This window comes from Heteronotia binoei, chromosome 21, assembly GCF_032191835.1.
Source record: "Heteronotia binoei isolate CCM8104 ecotype False Entrance Well chromosome 21, APGP_CSIRO_Hbin_v1, whole genome shotgun sequence".
Classification (NCBI taxonomy): Eukaryota; Metazoa; Chordata; class Lepidosauria; order Squamata; family Gekkonidae; genus Heteronotia; species Heteronotia binoei.
The window spans coordinates 120977515-121001088 of record NC_083243.1 but is presented as its reverse complement, the minus strand read 5'-3'; the positions used below and the strand labels follow the sequence as shown (position 1 = coordinate 121001088).

General features: G+C 42.9%; 1 protein-coding gene across 1 annotated transcript in view; it reads right to left on the bottom strand.

Moving 5' to 3' along the window:
• The window catches only part of PRMT3 (protein arginine methyltransferase 3), a 121212-nt gene extending 100315 nt beyond the window's left edge, over positions 1 to 20897 (bottom strand). Inside the window, exons 1-8 of the mRNA XM_060262279.1 lie at positions 20780 to 20897; positions 20575 to 20692; positions 18730 to 18812; positions 17486 to 17535; positions 16774 to 16876; positions 12924 to 13077; positions 9079 to 9220; positions 6032 to 6097 (exon numbers count right to left, since the gene is read on the bottom strand). Coding sequence (XP_060118262.1) covers positions 6032 to 6097; positions 9079 to 9220; positions 12924 to 13077; positions 16774 to 16876; positions 17486 to 17535; positions 18730 to 18812; positions 20575 to 20692; positions 20780 to 20807 — 744 coding nt within the window. The 5' untranslated portion in view covers positions 20808 to 20897. The remainder of the gene's footprint in view (positions 1 to 6031; positions 6098 to 9078; positions 9221 to 12923; positions 13078 to 16773; positions 16877 to 17485; positions 17536 to 18729; positions 18813 to 20574; positions 20693 to 20779) is intronic.
• Positions 20898 to 23574: the final 2677 nt, after the last annotated feature.

Here is a 23574-nt window from a genome sequence, read left to right as displayed (position 1 = left end):
CGACTAAAATAATCTCGTATAGGAAAGAAGCACAGGCAAACTACAGGTAGCCTATATCAGAGGGTAAAAAAAAAACAGCTGTAGACGAAGGCTACAGGAGAAAAAACCAGACACAGATACAAATACAGATAGATGCTGCCCAAGGTAGGGCGACAGAAAAGGGGAGGGCAAGATGTCCTCCTGTCCTCTTAGGAGAAGGACCCCTCACGGTAAGTGCCAAGGGTCATTCTCCCTAAGAGGCGGAGGACATCTTGGGTGCTCCCATAGCAGTATGTTATTCAGGGTGGGATCGTCCTACTCAGGCAGCACATGTTTCAGGATTCGCCTGCCAAAGGCTGCGTCCGCCGACGCATATGCGTTCAACTTATAGTGGCGGATAAAAGTGGAGATAGATGACCACGTAGCTGCCTTGCACACCTCCTCGATGGAGGCGTTCCTGCTAAAGGCTGCATTGGTAGCCGCACTCCTGGTCGAGTGTGCGGTGATCCCTGGCGGTACCTGAAGGTGTAACGCCTTATACGCCTCCGATATACACTGCTTGATGGCATAGCTAATTGCTGACTTGGACATCTTCTGTCCCAGTCTGGGTGCTGCTATATTAATGAACATGGAATCTGATTTGCGAATAGATTCAGTTCTGATAAGGTAGACTTTAATTGCTCTTCGCACGTCTAAGGTATGCCATGTGCGCTCCTTGGGATGCTTGGGATCCGGACAGAAAGATGGCAAGTTGATCTCTTGACTTTGGTGAAATCTAGAAGAAACCTTCGGTTGGAAGGTAGGGTCCGGATAGAGAACTACCTTGTCCTTGTGGAACACACACAGCTCCCGTTTAACTGACAAGGCCCCAATCTCTGACACTCTTCTGGCCGATGTTATTGCCACCAGAAAGATTGTCTTCATGCGCATCATCTTTAGAGGCACAGATATTAAAGGCTCGAATGGTGGGCCTGTTAGGGCCGAGAGTACCAGGTTAAATCTCCAGGTAGGGAATCGATACACTTGCGGTGGAGAACTCATGGAGGCTCCTCTAAGGAAACGTCGAATATGAGGGTGAGATGAGAGGTTCACGCCGTCCACCTGCTGGAGCACCAAGGACAAGGCTGCCACCTGACGTTTGAGGGTAGCTGGCTTCAACCCAGAATGAAGACAGTCCTGAAGAAACTGGAGAATCTTGGGGACAGAAGGATGTAACGGATCCACGGTTTTTCTCCGACACCACCTGTGGAAGGCTTTCCAAGACATATCGTAGATCCGCGTTGTGGAGCTCTTTCTGGATTCTAGGATGGTATTCGTCACGTCACTTGCATAACCAAGATCTAATAGAGAGCGCCGTTCAACCTCCAAACAGTCAATCTCAGCCAGTCTGGATGAGGATGCCACACCGGACCCTGTAACAGCATGTCCGGGCAGATTGGTAGGTGAAGTGGCTCCGCTATTGATATCTGTTGGATTGATGAGAACCAGTGACATCGAGGCCACCAGGGAGCAACTAGGATGACCTCGGCCTTTAGCAGCCTGATCCTTCTGAGTAACCTCGGAATGATTGGGATTGGAGGAAAGGCGTATAGAAGACCTTGCGGCCAGGGAGATGTTAACGCGTCCGTGGCCTCCGCTTGATAGTGGTAGTACCTCGTGTAGAATCGAGGAAGCTGGTGGTTCTGAAAGGACGCAAAGAGATCCAACACTGGTGGACCGAAGCGCTCCACTATCGTTAAGAAAAGCCTCTTGTTGAGAGACCACTCTCCCGATTGAATGCTCTCCCGGCTGAGCCAGTCCGCCTTGACATTGCAAGCCCCTTTGATATGTTCTGCTTTTATAGACTTCAAATGCGTCTCCGCCCATTCGAACAGCTTCCCGGCCTCCTTGTGAAGGGAACTCGACCTGGACCCCCTTGATTGTTTAAGTAAGCCTTGGCTGCGATATTGTCCGTTCGAACCAGGACATGCTTCCCGGTCACCTGGTCCTGAAAGTATAGAAGAGCCAGGCGAATGGCCCAGAGTTCCAGAAGGTTGATCGGAAGGCTCGCCTCCTTGGTCGTCCACTGGCCCTGGGAAGGTATCTCGCTGAGGGTCGCCCCCCATCCTGATAGGCTGGCATCCGAAAATAGCTGTATTTCCTTCTCTACGAGGTACGTTCTCTCCTGACGCAGGTTGTGGTCCTTCGTCCACCACAGAAGACTCTCCTTGACCGTCTTGGGCACTGTCAGAGACATAGGGCGCTTCTCCATGATCTGGGTCTGAAAAGGACGCAAGAACATCTGGAGTTGTCTGGTGTGAAAATGACCCCATTGAAGCGCCTCTAGATTTGAAACCAGAAGACCCATAAGTCTTGCCAGGGTCTGGAGAGACGACGATGGCTCCCGCACTATCTGACGCACCAACGTCTTGGTCCTCAGTATCTTGTCTCCTGGGAGAAAAACAGAGTTCAGGTTTGTGTCAATGACCATGCCCAGGTGTTGTAGCCTCTGGGATGCGCGTAAATGACTCTTGGGTACGTTGATTATGAACCCGTGTTGCTGAAGGCAGGATATGGTGTGTAAAATGTCCTGCTCCGCACTCTTCCTCAACGAAGATCTTATCAGCAGGTCGTCGAGATAAGGGTGTACATGTATCCCTCTCTGCCTGAGGAGTGCTATCAGGTTCACCAACACCTTGGTGAACACCCGCGGTGCCATTGCAAGGCCGAATGGTAGGGCCCTGAATTGGTAGTGGGACCCGTTCACACAGAAGTGGAGAAACTTGCGATGTGCAGGGAGGATTGGAATGTGCAGATAGGCCTCTGTTAGGTCCAGAGATGACATGTAGTCCTGATGGTGCAGGGCTTCCGTTATTGATTTGATGGACTCCATCCTGAAGTGACGGAGTTTGATATGTCTGTTCAGAAATTTCAGGTCTAGAATTGCTCTCCAGTCCCCGTTTTTCTTGGGCACTGTGAAGAAGATGGAATAGACGCCTTGACATCTCTGCAATGGAGGGACTGGTTCTATTGCCGCAATTTCCAGTAAGTGTTGAATTGCTTTGAGGGTGATGCTTCTCCGTTCCGGATTTGAGCGAAGAGGAGACACAATGAAACGATCTCGAGGTGTTCTTTTGAACTCTATGGGGTAACCCCATGAAACAATTTCCAAAGTCCAAGCATCGACCCTCGAGGCCGCCCACGTCTGCTGGAAGTGTAGCAGACGGCCCCCCACTGGGATAGAGTCCCAGTCATGCTTTGTTGGGCTTGGGTCCCTTCTCGAATTTGTCGGACCTATCGGGCTGATTCCTCTGGAACCGGGAGTTGGAAAAACCCTTTCGAAAACTCTGTTCGGGCTGTCCACAGGTTGATCTTCTAAAGTCCTGTTTAGGTTTGGAGAAGCTGGCGGAGGCACGAAAGGAACTAGACCCGAAGCTTCTTTTGTCGGAGCGTCTCAGATATTTGGGCATGGCCTTTTTCTTATCCCGTGTCTCCACCAGGATCTTATCCAGGGTATCTCCAAATAGTTTTTCTCCCTGAAAAGGGTAGGCTGAAACAATCGACTTCGAATGAACGTCTGCTGGCCAGGCCCGGAGCCATAGACCCCTCCTCGCTACGGTGTTTGATGCCATTGCTCTAGCGGAGAACGTAAGGGCATTCAGCGAGGCATCCGCTGAGAATTCGGAAGGGTACCTTCCAGGACCCTTTTATCTGCGTCTGGCAATAGCTGAGTTAGTCGTCTTATCCAGACGATCGCTGCTCTGGAAACTATAGAGTTGGCCGCAGCTGCCTTGATGGCCAGAGCCGTAGCTTCATGGCTCCTCTTCAAAGCCAGGTCTATCTTTTTGTCCCAGTTGTCTCGCACCGAGCCATGGCCATTCTCAGCTAACAGGCCGTGTGACTGCAAGGCTGCAATCGGTGCATCCACCAACGGTACCTGTAGCATATCGTTGGCAAAGGTAGGTAACTCATACAGCTTCTTGATAGAATTGGGCACCTGCCTGTTGGCACTAGGCTTGGCCCATTCAGACTTCAACTGACGCTCGAAGAACTCCGGAAAGGGAAAAACCTTGTCCGAGGATCTGAATCTGGGAAAGAATTCCGTGTTCCCCTTGGGTTTGTTTTTGGGGTTGGCTAGTGGGTGGGGAGGCTCCTGCTCCTCGGGGGATACTTGGAGGTCTAGGGCAGACAGCACTTTGGCCAAGAGAGGTTGGAACTCTTCTGCCTTGAAGAAGCGTGATGAGGGTTCCGGAACTGTAACGTCCTCTATCTCATCAGATAAGAACTCGCCCTCCTCCCGATCTCCCCCATAGGAATCCTCAGAGCAAGCCTCAGAAATGGATCTTTCGCTCTCCATCTGGTCACAGATCAGTGGCTTCTTTGAAGCCCTAAGGTGGCTGGAGCTACCTCTGGGCCTCTTTGGAGAAGGGGACCTGGAGGAGGAACTGGACCTGGGAGACCTTGGCCTCCTACGGCCAGATGCCCTGACTGCTGCCCCCACCGTCTGCCTTATGGACTCAAAAAATTCAGAAAGAAAAGAGGGTCCCATAAAGGGTACGTTACCCAAGCCCATCTGGGGCTGGCAGGTCTGTGAACCTCATGTTAAGGTATTTCACATCTGAAAAATCCTGCAGCATTCAAAAACAATTAAAACTTAATATTACTCTACTTAATATTACTCTACTTTTGGCAACTTTGACTGCACCTCCATTAGGATTTTCTGAAAATAGGACATTATTCATAAGATATATGCAAACTGTCAATCTTACATTCATCTGAATATCTAGTAAGGAAATGAGCAGAAGACATACAAACCCAAAAGGAATCGGTTAAATGTGTAACTAGCTAGTTGAAAACAAAATGTGGATTTGACAGGAACATTTGCATCCTGATCCAGCAGTACTGATGAGCATATAGAGCTAGACAAAAAGCTGCTGAGTCCATGGTACTTTATTGCACAAAATCTGTACCTTGCTTTCAGTCCTTATAAGGGACATCTCAGAACAACAATTTCAGACAGTACACAGAGTGCTGAACACTGAAATGAGCTCCACATGCAAAGTGGCAAGATAATTCCAGCAACCCGCATAGCAGAGTGTTCGAGGAATTGGACTGAAAACTGAACAAAGCAGTAGACAAGTAGCACCTTTAAGACCAACTAAGTTTTATTCAGAATGTAAGCTTTCATATGCTCTTAAGCAGACTTCATCAGACAAAACTGGAATAGAAAGCCATCTTTAAATACAGAGAAAGTGGGCAGTGTTGGGATTTAAATATCTATAAATGAGGTTACACTGAGAATTAGACATATTGATATACATTACAGTAAAGATTTAGGATTCTATTACCACATTACCAAATAAAGGCAATGTCTAGGTAGCATTCAACACACTAACACTCTGTGTCCTTGTCCAAAGACCAGCAAGGTGATCAAAAGGCCCCAGCAGTAAATTTGCAAGTCTACTTACACATACGTAAGCAAAGCAGCATGTATCAGCTGGGACAGACCAATCAAGCCACATATTTATAGCTTTCTTCCTTTCCAAACCTTAATCCTTGCTTACACAAGGGAATGCAATATACAGCAAAGACAGAAATCTGTGGCAGCCAGTCTAATGTTTATACTTTATATGGGTATCATTAAGACAAAAAAAACAGATCTGAACCCTCACAAGTAATTCCACAGGGATATCCATTATGCTTTTATCATGTGAAATACAGATTAGAAATGCACTTGAATTATTGTAAATAAATGCAGGCATACGTATTTCAGACGCTACTTAAAAACAGTGGACAAGGAAGGCTTGACAAAACCATGTCATCATAATTAATGAACACTTCAAGACAGCACACCGAACAATGACAATGCTGATCAGCATTTCTGTTATCAGTGTTCTGCACCCTCCAGCAGCTGAATGCTCTTCATGTAACAGAACCCAACGTATATTGAATCACAGGCCTGCCAAGAAATCATTCCCCCAAAGTCCAGAAAGAATCCAATCAAAGAGTGTCTATTACCTACAAAAATCTCATACTGCAAGAACATTTACAGCTTTAAAGCTAACCCACTTACCTTATCTCTAAAGATGTGTGGATTTTGATATATAAAGTCACGATAGCTTTCTGTACGCACTTTATCCTATTTAAAAAAAAAAGTGTTCAGAGCACACACTACAAATTATTGTATAATGACAAGAACATTAAGTACTTTGTCACATTTCAAAGATTTCCCACTCCTCAAGCCTACAAGAACAAATGCAGAATCATCCATTCACAGACTTTCAGTGTTTTGCTTGCGAACTAGTCAGTTAATTTTCTGTAATAACTCACAAAGCAATACTAACTAAATACTGTCTGTATATGTATTCCAAATTTCCTGGCAGCACCACACTATCAAAACCATTAACGTCTACCAGTAATCTAGGTTTGGGTACCTCAGCAGTGGACTACTACACAGTACATTAAAAGAAAAATAATCCACAAGCTGTTCTTTTTAAAATTAAAACTCTGAATCAGGTCTAGATAGCAGAACAAGCTGTTCCATGTCTCGGAACAGCCTCATCTTCAACCTAGAAGATGCACAGCAGCTATATGCAACAATATGCCAAGTTCATTGGGGGAGGGGGAAATTGCAAGTGCTTATTCAGCATAACTATAAAAATGTTGCTGGTTTTCCAGAGGGTGCACTTGAATAGATGTAGTACGTAAGTATGTGAGCTGGCTGCATAGGCTGTCTTAGTAGCAAACTGACTTCATTACTTTTAAAATGCGTAGGAAGGAAGAAAAATGGCCAAGCAAGCCGTATGTTTTACTAGCCCTGCAAACAGCAAGTGGACCAATCACCAACGTGAAAGAACAGAGTAGTTACGATTTTATTTTTAGCTCCTTATGATAGCGGTCAAAAATAGTATAAAGTACAAACAGAACAGTAAAAAAAAAATCAGAGAACATCACTGCTTGCATACAAATTAGACACTGCACCACAAGATGCAAGGCTATTTGAATAGCAAAAGGATGAAAAGGACAATTCCTTCCACAAGCTGCAGTCCAGAACTTGAACTTACAAAAACCGAAATACAGTCCTTAATCATAAAATCAGGTTACTCCTCTAGGTTGAAACGTATAAATCTGAATTATAAAAAAGTGACCTAGAATTGATTTTACAAAATGTCAATGCAAGTTCCAGTATTGTTTACAGTTGATAAATGCTTGTTTAGTTACAAGGACCCAATATTTTGGGACTAATATTTTTGTGTCACTATACTGACAAGAGCTTAGTTTTTACCTGATGAAGTAAGCTCTGATTCACCAAAGCTTATGCTTCAATAAGCTATTAGGTCTTTAAGGTATGATTGGACTTAATTTTACTCTACCAAGCTTCAAAAGGCTGTCAGTCACATAAGCAATCAAATGTAAAACTTTCAGTACTTCTACCCACACTATTCTTGCTGTTCAAATTAGTCAAGAGATTTCCAACTACTGCCCTCATTATATTCACAGCTGTTTTAAAAAGCTGCAGACATTTGTTTAGAATTCTGTTCTTTTCCTCACCTCCATCAGGAATTTCTCCCACTATTTCAGTGGAGCTAAAATATTCAAGCAACCAAAAAAGCACAGAAGTAGCCAGAACAAGAAGTTATGCACCAAAAAAGCCATCTATTCTTCGCCATAGGTTTGAAAATGGACTCAATTGAAATGCAGAAGCAAGAATATCTAGTGCTGACTAGCCAAGGTGTTCATTGATAGTGAACACAGGGAAGAGTTTAAAAAATTAGCTGGTATTTTCAAGCAAATTCAATGATATCTCAAGGATCAGATTTCAAAATCAGTCTCATGCTAACTGGGTTCTTCCTGAGAACCCTGCAAATTGTTGTCAAAGTTCTAGTTCTATATGGAAATGTATGGAAAATTCACTTACAAGTTTAATCGCAGCTAACTAAAATTAACTGGCAAGTCATCCCATAACATTGGAAAAGGTTCATTTATATATTTATCCTGTGTAGACCCAACACAACCTAAACTTATGGTAATCTCAAATTTAATCAAGCTGTAGTTTCATGGTTATCTAATAGGAAATTGACATGCTGGATTTTGGGGTCTAATTTTTATTTTCTGGCAGTTCCTGAACTTCTACCATATTTTTTCAAATGTATGGATCCTATATAGTTTGAGCACTAAAACAGACCTAAAGACCTTGTTTGTTGCCTAGTTTTAGCCCAAAGCATTGGTTATCATTGCCTCTATTATGGATTATTTTCTCTACTGGTCATTAACTTGCCTTGCAACATCTGTGCACAAAATACTGTGCCTGTCACCAATCAAGACAGAAGCCTTGGGAATGCTGACAGGTACACAACAACCCCAGAACCACTTGCCTTAGGCATGTAAACTGCCCTGCTTGAAATGAGCATATGAATATTTAAGAACCTTTTCCCCCTGCCATGTTTTTAATTGTATACAACCCACTAATAAAATACACAGGTTCCTATCTATAGGCTAACTGTAAAAATAAAATCCGGACAGAGGAACTATGAAAGAACAGGTGAAAATATTATTAATGCACCCAATTTATACACATTCACACACAAGCAATTTTCAGCTCCACTGAAACCACTTCTGTTTCTGGTATAATAGTATGACCAAGTAAAAATGGTAGCTTATATGATATCTTTAGAGGAACACAATAGTTTTAATCTGCTTAAATCCATCATCTACCTTTGTAACCACCATTTTTCTAATGTACAGCTGCATAATTAGGTTCTACTTATATAGTCAAACTGTCTTAATTCTAGAAATACTGTGAATTGGTGGTTTCATTTCTGGCTTCAGTTTCTTGGCACTGTGCTGAAGCCAGCTCCAGAGAGTTCTCTGACATTCTGAAGTGGCTTTGCAGAGAATGTAACTGCAATGGAAGAAGAGGCAAAATGTATGCAGCCCTTTGGTTCCTGGTTTTTGTGTACGATTTCTCCTTTTTTCTCACATTCTACACCTTCACTTTCAGCAAGTCCTAACTAGTCAGGAGAGGGTTAAAAATGCAGCTATGCTGCAGCATGTTTATAGACCATCAGCCTTGCCTCCATCTTTATGGAGAGGAAGACATGTCTGTGCTCACTTTCTAACCTTTATCATTTCTTCGTGTATCCCGTAGTGCCCATAAGAGCTGAAATAAACATCCTCCTCATTCTCCTGTAGTTCCGCAATGGCACTGGCTGCTGAGTTGCTTCTGACTTCTGCATTCATCACAAAATCCTGTGCAAATTGTCTGTAATCAGTTTAAAAAATACCCTTGAGACATGTTTACAGGACCACTAAAAAAAAAGAACCTCAGGGCAAGAGAAGGGTGGGGGAAAGAGGGAGAAAGAGAAAGCATGCATGTTTCAAAGAACTTCCTCAAAACTTGAAGCTCCCTCTGCTGGTTGCTGCACAGAAAGTTGCTGCAGAAGAGTTTGGTATTCTCTGCATATCAGCATTAGTATTTTTCCACATTTCAGATAACGTTGTGCTACAAAATTCTGATTGCTGGAACCCTGACTTGGCACTTTTTTTCATCAGTCTCCTTTGACATATAGGTCTTCCCAGACCAACCCACTCAGGTTGGATGTTCACAGAAAAGAAAATTTTCTGTACCTCCAATTGCAGCTTTTAAAATCACAACTCTACTCAAGTAAGGATGTACATTAGGGGGAAAAAAAGAAACCCAGGATGACAGATACTAAGCCATCCAAAAAATGCAGCAGACCTGGGCACTCAAACAACTGCCCACCTCCTTTCCCAGGCTTCTTCACTGACTGCTTACGTACTGCGCCAGACTCAAAGTCTACCTTCCTGGAGCAGAAGCCAGCCAACTTGCACTTCTGTGGTCAGAAATGATGATTTCCCCTTCCCATGTGTCAGCTGCCATGCTCCAAGAATCCCCTCAGCCCCATGGGGAAATCTTTTTGGCAAACATAGTGGGTTTCGGTGGGAAAGACAGAGATGGGGGGAAATTGCTTGCAGTCAATAATTAACAATGAATTTTAATATAATAGGTTTTTAAGAACACAGAACTGGTTACAGGAAAGAAAACAATCTGCTTTACAAATAACTATAAATAAAAATAAAGTTACAATGAATTTCCCTGATACTTCACTTTAAAATGTCCTAAATACACAGCAACCATGCACTGGTACAGTGGCAACAAAAGCATTTGATTCACTAAGAGGTTATTATTATTTTGGACTGAGTAAAAACCATTCTGTGCCATGGATATGCAGTTTATTCCCATAACTGTCCATATTATAGTTTAGAACAAAACAGCTTGTTGCAGCCAACACACAGCAAATAGGAATTTTCCACCTCCACCTTCCCGCTGTATTCTCTAAAAGGCAAAGGTAGTCCCCCTGTGCAAGCACCAGTCGTTTTTGACTCTGGGCACAACATTTTCACAGCAGACTTTTTTTACGGGGTGATTTGCCATTGCCTTCCCCAGTCATCTACACTTCCCCACCAGCAAGCTGGGTATTCATTTCACTGACCTCGGAAGGATGGAAGGCTGAGTCAAACTGTATCCTGCCCTTAAAACCCTTCAGTGAGGAGTTGTAGCATAGTAACAGAGCATCTACTTGGCATGCAAAAGGTTCAAGGTCCAATCCCTGCCATCTCTAGTAAAGGAGCAAGCAGTGGAAGATACCAAACACCTTTTACCTGAAACCCTGGAGAGCCGCTGCCAGTCTAAGCAGACAATACTGACCCTGATGGTCTGGTTCAGAATAAGATAGCTTGATGAATTCATTACCCTGTACTTGAGTTCAGAGGAGCTCCAAGAACTGTGTTGGGCATGTTGTATGTGCCTACACTTCCACCAGCAGTTTTACTTTTATTTCAAATAACCCGATGATTATTTGAAATAAATAGATCTCAGTCTTGGGCAACATAAATCACACTAATAATGTCCTTTAATTCTACCTTCATATTGAAGGCACTGAAGCCAAAAATTCTGTCACAATCAGCTTTATACCATAATCATTAACAGCTAGCAAAAAAGCCAAAGAAGTGGAAGAAGCACCAGAAGCAATCACTGACTGAATCTAGAAATCTCTCAAGAGGCACTTGAATGCAATCAAAGAAGCTAGGAGCCAACGTTTCAGTTGCACCAGGTCCACAATGAAACTTTCAGGTTTTTAAATGTTTGGGAGGGGGAGAGATGTTGACAATCTGGTGGAACAAATACTAGCTTATCTATTTTAATCCTGCCCTTCTTATAAGATCTCAGAATGGGATGATTCTCCTTTCTTCATGTTATCTTCACAACAGCCCTCTGAGAGACATTAGGCTGAGTGTGATACTGGCTCAAGCCACCCAATGATCTTCATGGATACATGGTTTAACCAAGTCTATCAGATCCTTGTCAGACATTCTAACCGCTACTCCACTCTGGTTCTCAGAAGAAAAGAGGGCTATACTCCAAAACAGAGAACATCTTGTCAAACACACATTGGGGGGAGGGGTTGCAAAGACTGGGTTCTATCCAATACTTGGACTTCCTCTGGAGAAAGAAGGGATGCTTTCAGTCAATTTATCTCTCCCATTGCTAGCCCCCATATCATGCCCTGCAGTGTTCTGGAGATCCTATAGAGCCCAGGAGCAGTATATGCTAGGCCGCAACAAAGGAGTAAAGGCAGGGCTTTTTTTGTAGCAGGAACTCCTTTGCATATTGGGCCACACACCCCTGATGCAGCCAGTCATTCTGGAGCTTACAAAAGGCCCTGTACTAAGAGCCCTGTAGGCTCTTGGAGGACTGGCTACATCAGGGGGGTGTGGCCTAATATGCAAAGGAGTTCCTACTACAAAAAAAGCCCTGAGTAAAGGTATGGAAATTTCACTGCATGGGTGGAATTCCATTCACTGGATATGATCCATTCTTTTACAATACTGCAAGAAAATCTGTTTCACAACTGAAATGTTTACTTTACTCTGCTTTCGTAACACCTGGAGTATTGTGTTGTTTTGGGCACCACATTTTAAGGATATAGACAAGCTGGAACAGGTCCAGAGGAGGGCAACGAACATGGTGAGGGGTCCAGAGACCAAGTCCTACGAGGAAAGGTTGAAGGAGCTGGGGATGTTTAGCCTGGAGAGGAGGCAGCTGAGAGATGATAAGATCACCAACTTCAAGTACTTGAAGGGCTGTCATACAGAGGATGGGGTGGAATTGTTTTCTGTGGCACCAGAAGGTAGGACCAGAACCAACGGGTTGAAATTAAATCAAAAGAGTTTCCGGCTCAACATTAGGAAGAACTTCCTGACCGTTAAAAGCGATTCCTCAGTGGAACAGGCTTCCTCAGGAGGTGGTAGGCTCTCCTTCCTTGGAGGTTTTTAAACAGAGGCTAGATGGCCATCTGACAGCAATGAAGATCCTGTGAATTTAGGGGGAGTTGTTTGTGAGTTTCCTGTATTGTGTAAGGGGTTGGACTAGATGACCCTGGAGGTCCCTTCCAACTCTATGATTCTATGAATTAGGGGAAAAAGCTGCATAACAGCTACTAAAAAAGACACAGAAGAAAATAATCAAAAGATCTTATTAAAACTGGATGGAATAAAGCAACTGGTATTTGACACCTGTAAAAATCTCACCACTACACTCAGTTTACTGGAACTGATCATATGGTAAGGCTTCTAGTGACCATAAATAGTATATAAAGCCTGTTGTAGTTTGATGTATCCAAGAAAGGTGCAAATTAAGTTTCTACATAAATAAAATGTTTGGCTGAAACAGTACTTAATTTTATGACAATCTTGCTGCGCTTTCTAAGCAGTCAGAAAAAGAGAATGGACAAGTTCATGGGCAGATAGGTAGTTGGCTAGCTTAGGTGGGCTGTTTCTTTCGTAGTTCCATCTAGATCATATTAAACTATTATAGTTTAATGTACCCAAGAGAGGTGCCAATTAAGTTTCTACATAAATAAAATGTTTGGTTGAAACAGTACTTCATTTTATGAAGATCTTCTTGGGCTCTGACCAATGCAGCTTCTGCCAACTCTGCTCTGTGCTCCGCACATTTCAAGCGCTCCAGGAGAGATGAAGCCTCTGTTACCTCATTGGAACAATAGGTATTGGCAGAGTCAACAAAATCGTCTATATCTGAGAGGAGAAAGCACAAAAGAATTCACCACATATTAAATGCACACTAGCATGCAAGGGAACAAAGGCTGGAGTGTTCAAGGAGATGCTGAGCTAACCATAGGCAACCTTCCTTATAGTTCCCTTCAGGCTGAACAAGATAAATGTTACTGATTGTGCAAAAGTGACATTTTAATTTGTTTTATTATAAGCATGCCCTTAGTATTATTTCATACATACACAACAAAGTATAACTTTAGTTTGCAATTCATGTTTTTAGCTTGTGCTTTTAGGTCTTAGTATTGCTTACTTGACCTACTAACATGAAAATAGCTACTAAAATGGCGGGAATGTGGCCATATCATGAGGCTGTTGCCAAGCAGGTGACCAAGAGATGACTGTTGATTATGACTATTCTTTTCTCTATTTCCATGTCCATTATGCTCAGCAGTTCATACCTTTCCCTACTGCAAGGTGGTAGTTACTAGGCAGACACTGATGGGACCGTAAGGAAGGGGAAACTAGATATTCCTCTAGTGCGCACACAGCACCAAGGGACACTTCAAGGATTTCCATCTACAGAAATTATTTCATATTCCCAGATACAATCTCTTCCCTTCCCACCAGAAATACATCTACCAACTAAGTAGTTAGAAAAAGAAAGCGAATATACAAGCTCATAGGCAGATAGGTAACTGGCTAGCTTAGGTGGGCTGTTTCTTTAGTAATCACATCTAGGTCATATAAAACCAAGCACAGCTGTTAATTCTTCCCCTTTAAAAATCATTTTCCAAAAACCACCAGATCCTAGTAGATTTCCTTTAAAATGAGTTCAGTCTTTCAACCATCTCCAGAAATGGAAAGTAAGCATACAGATTAATATTTGGAATAAATCAGATGTCTGGATATACAGAAAGGTTTAGCAAGCAGATGAAAAGCATACAAATAACACACATCTGATAAACAAGGGATCACTGCAAGGCACTACAGATTTGTGAGAATTATAATGAAAGATACCCCATTTTTGAAAACACAAATATGTAAAACAAGCTGAGACCCATAAGAAAGTTGTGAAAAGGCATTCCCCTCTGTTTCCTCCTGTCTCCCCCTACTTCTCTGCCTCTCATTCCTTCTCCATCCTGCCACCCCATCTCTTACTCTCCCTCATTCCTGTCACTCTTTCTGCCCCCACCCCATAACACTTTTTCTGCCACTTATCCTAGCATTCTCTATTTCTTCTTCTGCTCCTCTACTCCAAGACTCTCACCTTTTCTGTTTGTCTCTCCCCCACCCCCACTGAAGCTTCCCCCTCCATAGCCACTGTTGGTGGCTCTCCCAGAGCTGCTCCAGCTAACCTGCTGAGGCTTCCCTCCCTCTCCCCCCCGCTCTTAACAGCCTACCCAAAGCAACTCTTGGTGAGTCTACCAAGGCTCCCTCACACTCTCAGTGGCTTACCCGGAGCAGCTCCAGGCAGGACCGCTAGGGCTCCTCCCTCCCCCACAGCTTTTTGTGGCTTGTATGACACTACTCCAGGCAAGTTGGGCTGGCAGCAATTTCCAAGCTTCACTGCTGCCACCAGGACTGTTAAAGGGTGGTGGTGAAAAGTGCCATCAGGTCACAGTTGACTTATGGCAACCCCAAAGGGTTCTCAAGGCAAGAGACATTCAGAGTTAGTTTGCCATTGTCTCCTCCACATTACGATCCTGGTATTCCTTGGAGGCTTCCCATCCAAATACTAGTCAGGGCGTACCCTGATTAGCTTCCAAGATCTGATGAGATTGCGCTAGCCTGGGCAGGGCTGTTAAAGATTAGTGCAACACTTTTTTATTTGGGGGAGAGTTTAAACCTCCCAATGTGGGGTTTCTCCCAGATTTTTCTGTAAACCTAGACGCTTCCCTCAAGTGTGCTCAAACATCTGCAAGTGTAGCCCCAACCCATGGATATAATTATCACAGACAGGGGTACACTTGGGAATTAAATATATAGATTCTTGTATAAAGCAGCAACTTAATAATAAGCTGGGTCAGAGGTGCTGAACTAGTATGTTATGAGGGCCTGATCAGATATAAATGTCATTTTGTTGGACACACATGCTGTAAACATGTAATACAAGGTACCAGAGATATACACTTTATAAAGGTGATTTCCGATGTCGAATGGCAGTAGCAGGTGAACAACAACAACAGGCTTGATTGGATTAGGTGTGCTATGCAGAGAAGTAGTAGGCATGGAGATACCAGCATCGATAATGAGACAGGAAACCCAGATCTCAGCTCAGTCCAGAAGGAATCAGTCCAGGAGGATACAAAGAATAAATGGACATTAAGTCCAACATTAAAAACCACAACATTCAAAAACCAGTATATTGGGGGAATATTTAACGTTCTAGTTGCTAACCTGAAAGCAGCAGTTCTCTTACAAAGGAATTTTAAAAATAAGATTAAAAAGTGAGAATGCTGAATTACAACTGATAATGAATCTCCATGCATCCTCCAGAGCGGAACCGAGGCATATGTTTCCTGTCTCATTACCAATGCCTGCTATTGTCATTAGGCATCTGAAATCACTCCACTTTCCAAGATATAAGGACAAGTGGATTCACTGTGTCTGAAGAAGCGGTAATTCATGAAAGTTCATGTCCTGCCACAAATTTTGTTAGGTGCTACTGGACTCTTGTTCCTTTCCATTAATAAAGACAGTAAGCTGTACTGTTAGGTTTCCTTTTTTCTCCATCTGTTTAAACTGGAGAGGGGGATCTCTTCAAGTGAAATAATGTGTTGATTTCAGACTGGGCAAAATCCACTCAAGCACTAATGATGATAATGAAACAGTTTAAAAAGCAAAGGGGGATTGAAGAAAGGCAGCCAGCAAAGTAGGAGGGGAGAAAGGGAGACATGTGGAACTGAAACATATGGAACCATAAATGTATTTTTAAATACTTAGCCATCTACTTCCAGCCATTAAACTATGGAGCGGTGGGGGCTTTGGGAGCCACACAATGTGTGTAAAAGAGCCACATGCGGCTCCCGAGCCACAGTTTGGCCACTCCTCGTATAGAGAAATCTAATCTTAAAACACTCACACAATACTTGTGCTTGCCAGAAGAATCCTCCCCCCCAAAGCAGGAAACAGCAATTGAAAGAGAGGAGAGCGAGTGAGAGAGTGAGAGATCAAATCTTAAAGAAAACAGCAAAGCACAGCAATCCCAAAGTAAATTGTACTTCTCAGAAGAATTCATCCACCCACCCTCCCTCGAAAGCTTATACCTGGAATAGAACTTTGCTGGTCTTAAAGGTACCATGGGACTCAGAATTTGTTCTCCCTCCTATGAGGGAACTGTCTCTCTCTTCCCCCTTCCCCCCTCAGCCAATGGAGGGAACAGAGACTTGGCTTTTGAAGCAGGAAGCACAAGAGGGAGCTGGGCAAAAGCAAGCTGCAATGCAGTGGCGGCAGCAGCCCTGGAGAAGGAAGCAGGAGAGAGTCAATTGCTTATGGGACAGATATGAGCCCTGCAGGGGCTGGATGTATCCCATGGGCCATATGTTTAGATGCCCCTAAGCTTGATGTTCAAGGCCTTTTATGTTTACTTGTAGTTGGAAGGAGGAGGGGAGATTATGTATCCTGGAAGAGGCCAGTCCTTTAAACCACATCAGTGTGCAAACATGGTTATTTCTTTCATAAAGACTGTACCCAAATTCAAGTTAGAACAAACCCTACCATATTGAAGCAAAAGATCATCTTCCAAAATAGGCTTCAAGTACTTCTCTTCCTCCCAAGGAACTGGTGCACTGACTGAAATGAGACATTCTGCAGTTGGTTTCTGAAAAATTAATGGAAAAGACATACAAAATGTTTTAAAATTTATACCAGTTTAAAAGTTTCAATTTCTTCCCATATGGACTATCCTATTAAGTACATTAAAGGTAAAAGTAGTCCCCTGTGCAAGCACCAGTCGTTTTTCGACTCTGGGGTGACACTGCTTCCACAACGTTTTCACGGCAGACTTTTTACGGGGTGGTTTGCCATCGCCTTCCCCAGTCATTCTACACTCCCCCCGCAGCAAACTGGGTACTCATTTTACCGACCTCGGAAGGATGGAAGGCTGAGTCAACCTGGAGCTGGCTACCTGAACCAGCTTCCGCTGGGATCGAACTCAGGTCATGAGCAGAGGGCTCCGACTGCAGTACTGCAGCTTTACCACTCTGTGCCACAGGTACATTCAGTACATTACTAAAGGATAATTTCTTCAAGCCTTAATGAACATCACTCTCCAGAAAGTCACTTTTGATCCAGCTTTTAAAATAAAGTGTGCATTTATTCTGTGAACTTGTAGTTAAAGAGCATAAGTAAAAAACCACCTCTAAAGAACACAAAGTAATATTATTCAGTTATAAGTCTTGTTTTACTCTTTGAATACCAAGTAACTTACTTCCATCCTAATGAAGTTTATTAGCTTGATATAGCCATAAAAATCAAGTCCTGAAAGAGAAAAAAATCCAACTTGAGAAATAATTACTTAGATTAAAATTGTGACAAATTTGGCTATCATCTGACCCTTTTTTCACTGAATTGCTTTTATTCTCTATCAGCTCTACTATCTTAATTTCAATGTCGCTTTCAGCCTAACAATATGGTGCACCAAATCCAGCTAAATCTATGGAGATCAATAGACTTGGGTGGAGATTCCACATATGTACACACATCACTTTGCATGCATGAACACCTGTGTATACTTTAGACAATATATTTGTAATTATTTTAACAAATGTGAACAGCCTAAAAACCTCACTTTTAGCATGCCTGCCTACACTTTGTGCTGAAGCTGCTTGCCCCACTCTATATTAAAAAGCAGAAATAAACTTAGGTCTTCCCCATAATGGACACATGAACATATGAAGCTGCCTTATACTGAATCAGACCCTTGGTCCATCAAAGTCAGTATTGTCTTCTCAGACTGGCAGCGGCTCTCCAGGGTCTCAAGCTGGGGTTTTTCACACCTATTTGCCTGGACCCTTTTTTGGAGATGCTGGGGATTGAACCTGGGACCTTCTGCTTCCCAAGCAGATGCTCTACCACTAAGCCACCTTCCCTCCCAATCCAGCGCTGGGAGCCCTCAATTATCTTACCTCTCTTTCTTCCTTCATTTTCAATGCACAGAATGATTTCAGCTATAGTCAGATATCAACAAGTAAGCTACCAAATTAACTCTATAATTGAGTTTCATACAACAGGCCTATGGTGTATAGCAGGGGTGGCCAAATTTGATTAATGTAAGAGCCACATAGAATAAAAATCAGATGTTTGAGAGTCGCAAGATATGAATGTCAGACGTTGGAGGGAGGGAGGGAAATGGGGGAGGGAGAGGTGGAAAGAAAGCAACTTTAACTTTAAATACATTCTCCAAGCCACCAACTAGCTTGGCGAAGTGATTTAAGGAGAGAAATGCCTTCTCCAAGCTGGCCAATGGGGCAGTGGGGGCTTCAAGAGCCACACAACATATGTCAAAGAGGTGCATGTGGTTCCCGAGCCACAGTTTGGCCACCCCTGGTGTATAGAAAGGACCATGAAGAAAGAAATGTGATCTTTTCATTTTTGACACAAAAGATCTGTAGAGCTTGAAATGAAGAAAACTAAAAAGCAGAAAAATATTTAAAATGCAGAAAATACACTTACTATGTTTATGAACCATCATCTCAATACTGAATTTGTGGTCAGATGAACAATGGTCAAATACATCTTCAGGTGAACTGAAAAACCTAGGAAAACACAGTAAGTGAATTTATTTTTGTATTCTGAAAGGAACAGGAAGATAACATATGTAGACACAAATAAAGCAGAGGTTTGGGCAATGATTGGATAATGAATAATTACCAAATCTTTATCAGTTCACCCAAGAAATGGGCTGGGGGGAAGTGAAGGGGATGTACTGACTAGGTGATGGATCTAATTACAGGGAAGTACAAAAGGGACAAGGTATACAGTTGACCTATATCACATACCGGTTGCAGACTCTGCTGTTTCCCCATACTGGAAAGTGTTCACCAAAGTTATTCCCACAAATCAAGCCCATCAAGCCTACAACAGTGCTCCTCACCCCACCACCCATCAGTTTCCATAAACACAGCCAACTACAGGCATCAAACTGAACGTAGCAAAAAGACTGTTTTAAATCATCTAGAATTTACTTCAGAAAGTAGTGACAAGAGTCTATGAGATAAACAAGAAACACGAGAATACACAGTAGAGCAAAATATATGTCATTTGAAGGGAAAAATGCATCACCATTAGATAGTTAAGTGTATGCCTTTGATGTTTTAAATGTGAACATAAGCACATGAAGGGTGTACAGCAACATGAGAATACTTGCAAATACATGCACTATAAGCTAGGAACGTATGAAGAGCCACAAGAACAAACAGTTTGGAATTCCCATTTAATTCCTCAAAATCTCTCTCTTCAAAATTTTCTAAGTTTGCAGGTGCTGAGCCACTTTAATTGATACTCAGGTACCTTCACTATTCAACCCATACTGGAGCATTTTCAGTCCCCATCAAGTCACTTGTTTCCCCTATTGATAAATTTATAACATCATACTTTCCCACAGACCTGGGAATCACCCAAATAAGTAGAGATCCTGGGCTAAGAGTAGACTGGACTGAATGATTTCAGCATACACACAGGAACTAGCGAGTTTACTATTAGCTAACAAGACAAGCTAACGGGGGTAGGCATCAGAAATTCTGAGAGGAAAAGAACAATTTAGAACTCACCCACCACTCAAAATCTGTGCATCTAGAACAGAGTTCCTCCTCCCTTTTCGTGATGCTCAACAGTACTTTGTGTGTGTTTCTCTGTTCCTCAAAAACATTCAGGCCTTCTCAAATCATTTGGGGTCATCCCACTTCTGGTTAATTTAGAAAGTAATTTTTGTCTAAATATCTGAAAAACCTCACATAGAAACCCCTACTTTATCTCTGGATGGCATATTGTTGCTGCTGTTTTTTTTTTTATCAAAGGTTGATTATGGGATTGCCAACATCCAGGAAGGACCTGTAGACCTTCTGTAGTTACAACTAATTTCCTTAAAATAGAAAGAGAAAATGGCACTTTTAAGTGTGGAGTGGACTCTGTAGCATCACACCCTGTTGAGATGCTGCCTCTCGCCAACTCCATCCTTTCCAAGGTCTACCCCCAAATTTACAGAAATTCCCAAACTCAGAGCTGGCAACCCTAAAGTGATATTTAAAAGGTGGGGGATCATAAAGACTTGGGGGAGGGGAGTTGCAACTATTTTTTTCTATCTATCCTGAAGTTTTACAAGAACTTATTTGCTACAAATGATTCCTTTAAAGAGACAAAATTTAATATTTTAAGCAGTTCTTTGGACATCCCTTGAACAGGTAGAGGATAAGCTTTCACCGCAAATAAACAGAAACTATCAACAAAAGTTTAGTAAGCAGTTCAGGGAAGAGAGACTCTCCGCATGCACACTACCCACAAGAGGGACGACGACCAGACCTGTCACAAAAAAGACACTGAGCCCGCAACGGACCCTCTGGGTACTCCTCTACTTCCTCCCAGGCATCCTCGCTCCCACTGTCAGACAAACAAGGATCGGTCACAGAAGCAGCCCCACCTGGAAAAAGAGGGGTGGGAGAGAGAATGAATATCATTGGAGCCTCCTAAAACCTTATTGGGGAAGAGAGAGAAGAGAGTAGCATACCAATAGACACAACTATCCGAGAACTCATTCCTGCGCCGTCGCAACAAGCGTCTTCCGCACGAGGGACTCTCCAAACCGCTTCCGGGCTAAGGTACCCGGCTAACTACCCAGGAAGTCTATAGCTCCGCCCATTGACCAATAAGATAACGGGACGTAAAAAAGAGACTCACAAAGAGAAAAGAAGCGCTGGGTACGGGAGCTTAAATGGGCCAAATCTACGAGGACTTACTGCTCGAGAATGAAGAAGCTATGAAAAAAAGACGAGATGTTGAATAGACAACTCTCTTGGTTGCTATATAGTTACAGAAAACTGTGCTACAGAGCTGTGAGCCGGGGGAAATGGGTTGCTTTATTTTATTGCCCAGAATTTTATAAGTTGTTGTCCCATATGGTTACCAATCTCTAAGTGGGGCCTGGAGATCTCCTGGAATTACAACTGATGACAGAAGTCAGTTTCGCAGGAGAAAATGGCTGCTTTGGGGGGTGCACGCCATGATATCGGTTATGCTTTCCCTCCTCAGGCTCTACCCCTGAATCTCCAGTCAAACCGCCTTGGACTTGTGTTGATTTAGGCGCGATTTGCGTGTGGTCAAGGAACAGGAGCCCGGGAGTACCTGGCTTCATGTTATGTAGATCTGAGTCCAATGCAGCGTTAGAGGAGGCGCACAGGCACAGCAGTGCCTGGCTTTGACCTACCAGTCTGAACGTGGAGCGGCTAAGATGAAGGAACTCGGCAATATTTAGCTTCCTCCTGCACTGCCCTGGGTTTGGGGTGGCTAGAGAGTAGTGGCGGACTGGGTCTAAAAATACTGGTTGCCAGGAGGAGACAAAAGGGGCCCACCCACAACTATAAGGTTATTATTTAATTTTTATAATAAATAAATTTTTGAAAAAATACATAAGTGGAAAAGAGGTACAATTTAAACTTGTGAAATAAATGTATATTGTTTAGTAATTACAGTGTACATTACTGGCAGTATACAGTAGATACTAAATGCAAATACAGATTGCTATAATTGAATTTTCAAATTGTTTTTTATTTTAAATAAATGGTAGATATTTTTAAATAGTTTGCTTGTACTGAAAATGTAACACATTAACAGGCAGTTCAAAAACATATTTCATGCAGTCCACTATATTAGGAGCAATTGTTTTAATTCACTAGATTGTGCAAATCTGTCAATAATTGCTTTTGTATCCAATTCATCTAACAATTCCTTTTCAATGGATAGCAGCATGCTAGAAATACATAATGGACCTCACCACAAGAACACTTCAATGGAAATACGTTTTATAGATGTATATATTATTAACAACAATTTTAACAATCACAATACTTTTAGCAACTTTGGTCACTTATGAAGTGAGTTGGATCACCTCTGTCCCTTAGTAAAGTTCATCTCAGTCATAACACTGTGCCAATCCGTTTACTCCTGTACAGTAGCCTATTCAGGGGTCATTTTTTAGAAAAATAGGTGGTGGAGCTCATCCAGGGACTGTTATGCAGCTGCACATACTATTCAATGTACAAAGAGGTGGAACTCAGAAAGTGCTCCTGTGAGCTCCCAGTGAATCTGAGGCCTGAGCCTATTGGCCATTGAAACTTATAAATGCTTTTGCCCTGGCAGTATCTCTCAAGGGTAATGCTCATTTGGGCTAGCCCAAAGGTGGCCAGACTTGCTCACTATAAGAGCAACATAGAATGATTATCAGATGTTTGAGAGTCGAAGGAAGGAAGGAAGTAAGGCAAATAAGTGGGAGAAGAAGAGGTAGAAAGAAAGCAGCTTTAACTTTAATTGCATTCTCCAAGCTGCAGGCTGGCTTGGCTTGAAGAAGTGATTTAAAGGAACAAATGTTTTCTCCAAGCCAGCCAACAAGGTGGTGGGGGCTTCAAGAGCCACACAATATGTGTGAAAGAGCCACAGTTTGGCCATCCCTGGGCTAGCTTCTCTTGCTTTGGCATTTTATCTTTGAACTTCTGTGTGACCTCATGTCACATCCCAACCTCATGTCCCACCCCCAAAGTCCCCAGGTATTTTCTGAGTTAGATTGGCAACCCTAGTTATAAACAATAATTTTGGTGTGATGGTGAAAGGTGAAAAACAGTACAGGTGGAAGAAATCAAGTAAACAGTCCTAATGTGACTATCTTAGCATTCCCTGCTGTTATTTATTTATTTTATTCTATTTTAAGCCTGCCCTTCCCGTAGAACAGGCTCAGGGTGGGTTACATCATAAAAGGCAATCAACAATTAAAAACCAATTAAAATATATTAGATCTAAAATCACAGAGTAATAGTAGAGACTAAAATGGCAAATTCTGCCTCACAAACATGGCCTATTGTCTAGGTCCAGCAGATCCTACAGCACTGGGATGGAATGAAAGGGGGGAGGCCAATAACATCCACTGCCTCAGCTGAAAGCTTGGCAAAAGAGCTCTGTTTTACAGGTCCTCCGGAAATGAAGTAGATCCCACAGGGCCCGGATCTCCATGGGGAGCTCATTCCACCAGGCATGGGCCAGGGCTGAAAAGACCCTGGCCCTCATCAAGGCCAGGCAGATGTCTCTGGGGCTGGGTATCACCAAACAGTGTTGGGTCACTGATCATAAAGACCTATGGGACTTACATAGGGAGAGGCGGTCCCAAAGGTATGCTGGCCCCTGGCCGTATAGAGCTTTAAATGTAAGTACCAGCACCTTGAATCAGATCAGGTACTCAGTAGGTACAGTTCATGCAGCACAGGATGGATCTGTGTCCACACAGGCAATGACATCAACATCCGTGCAGCAGCATTC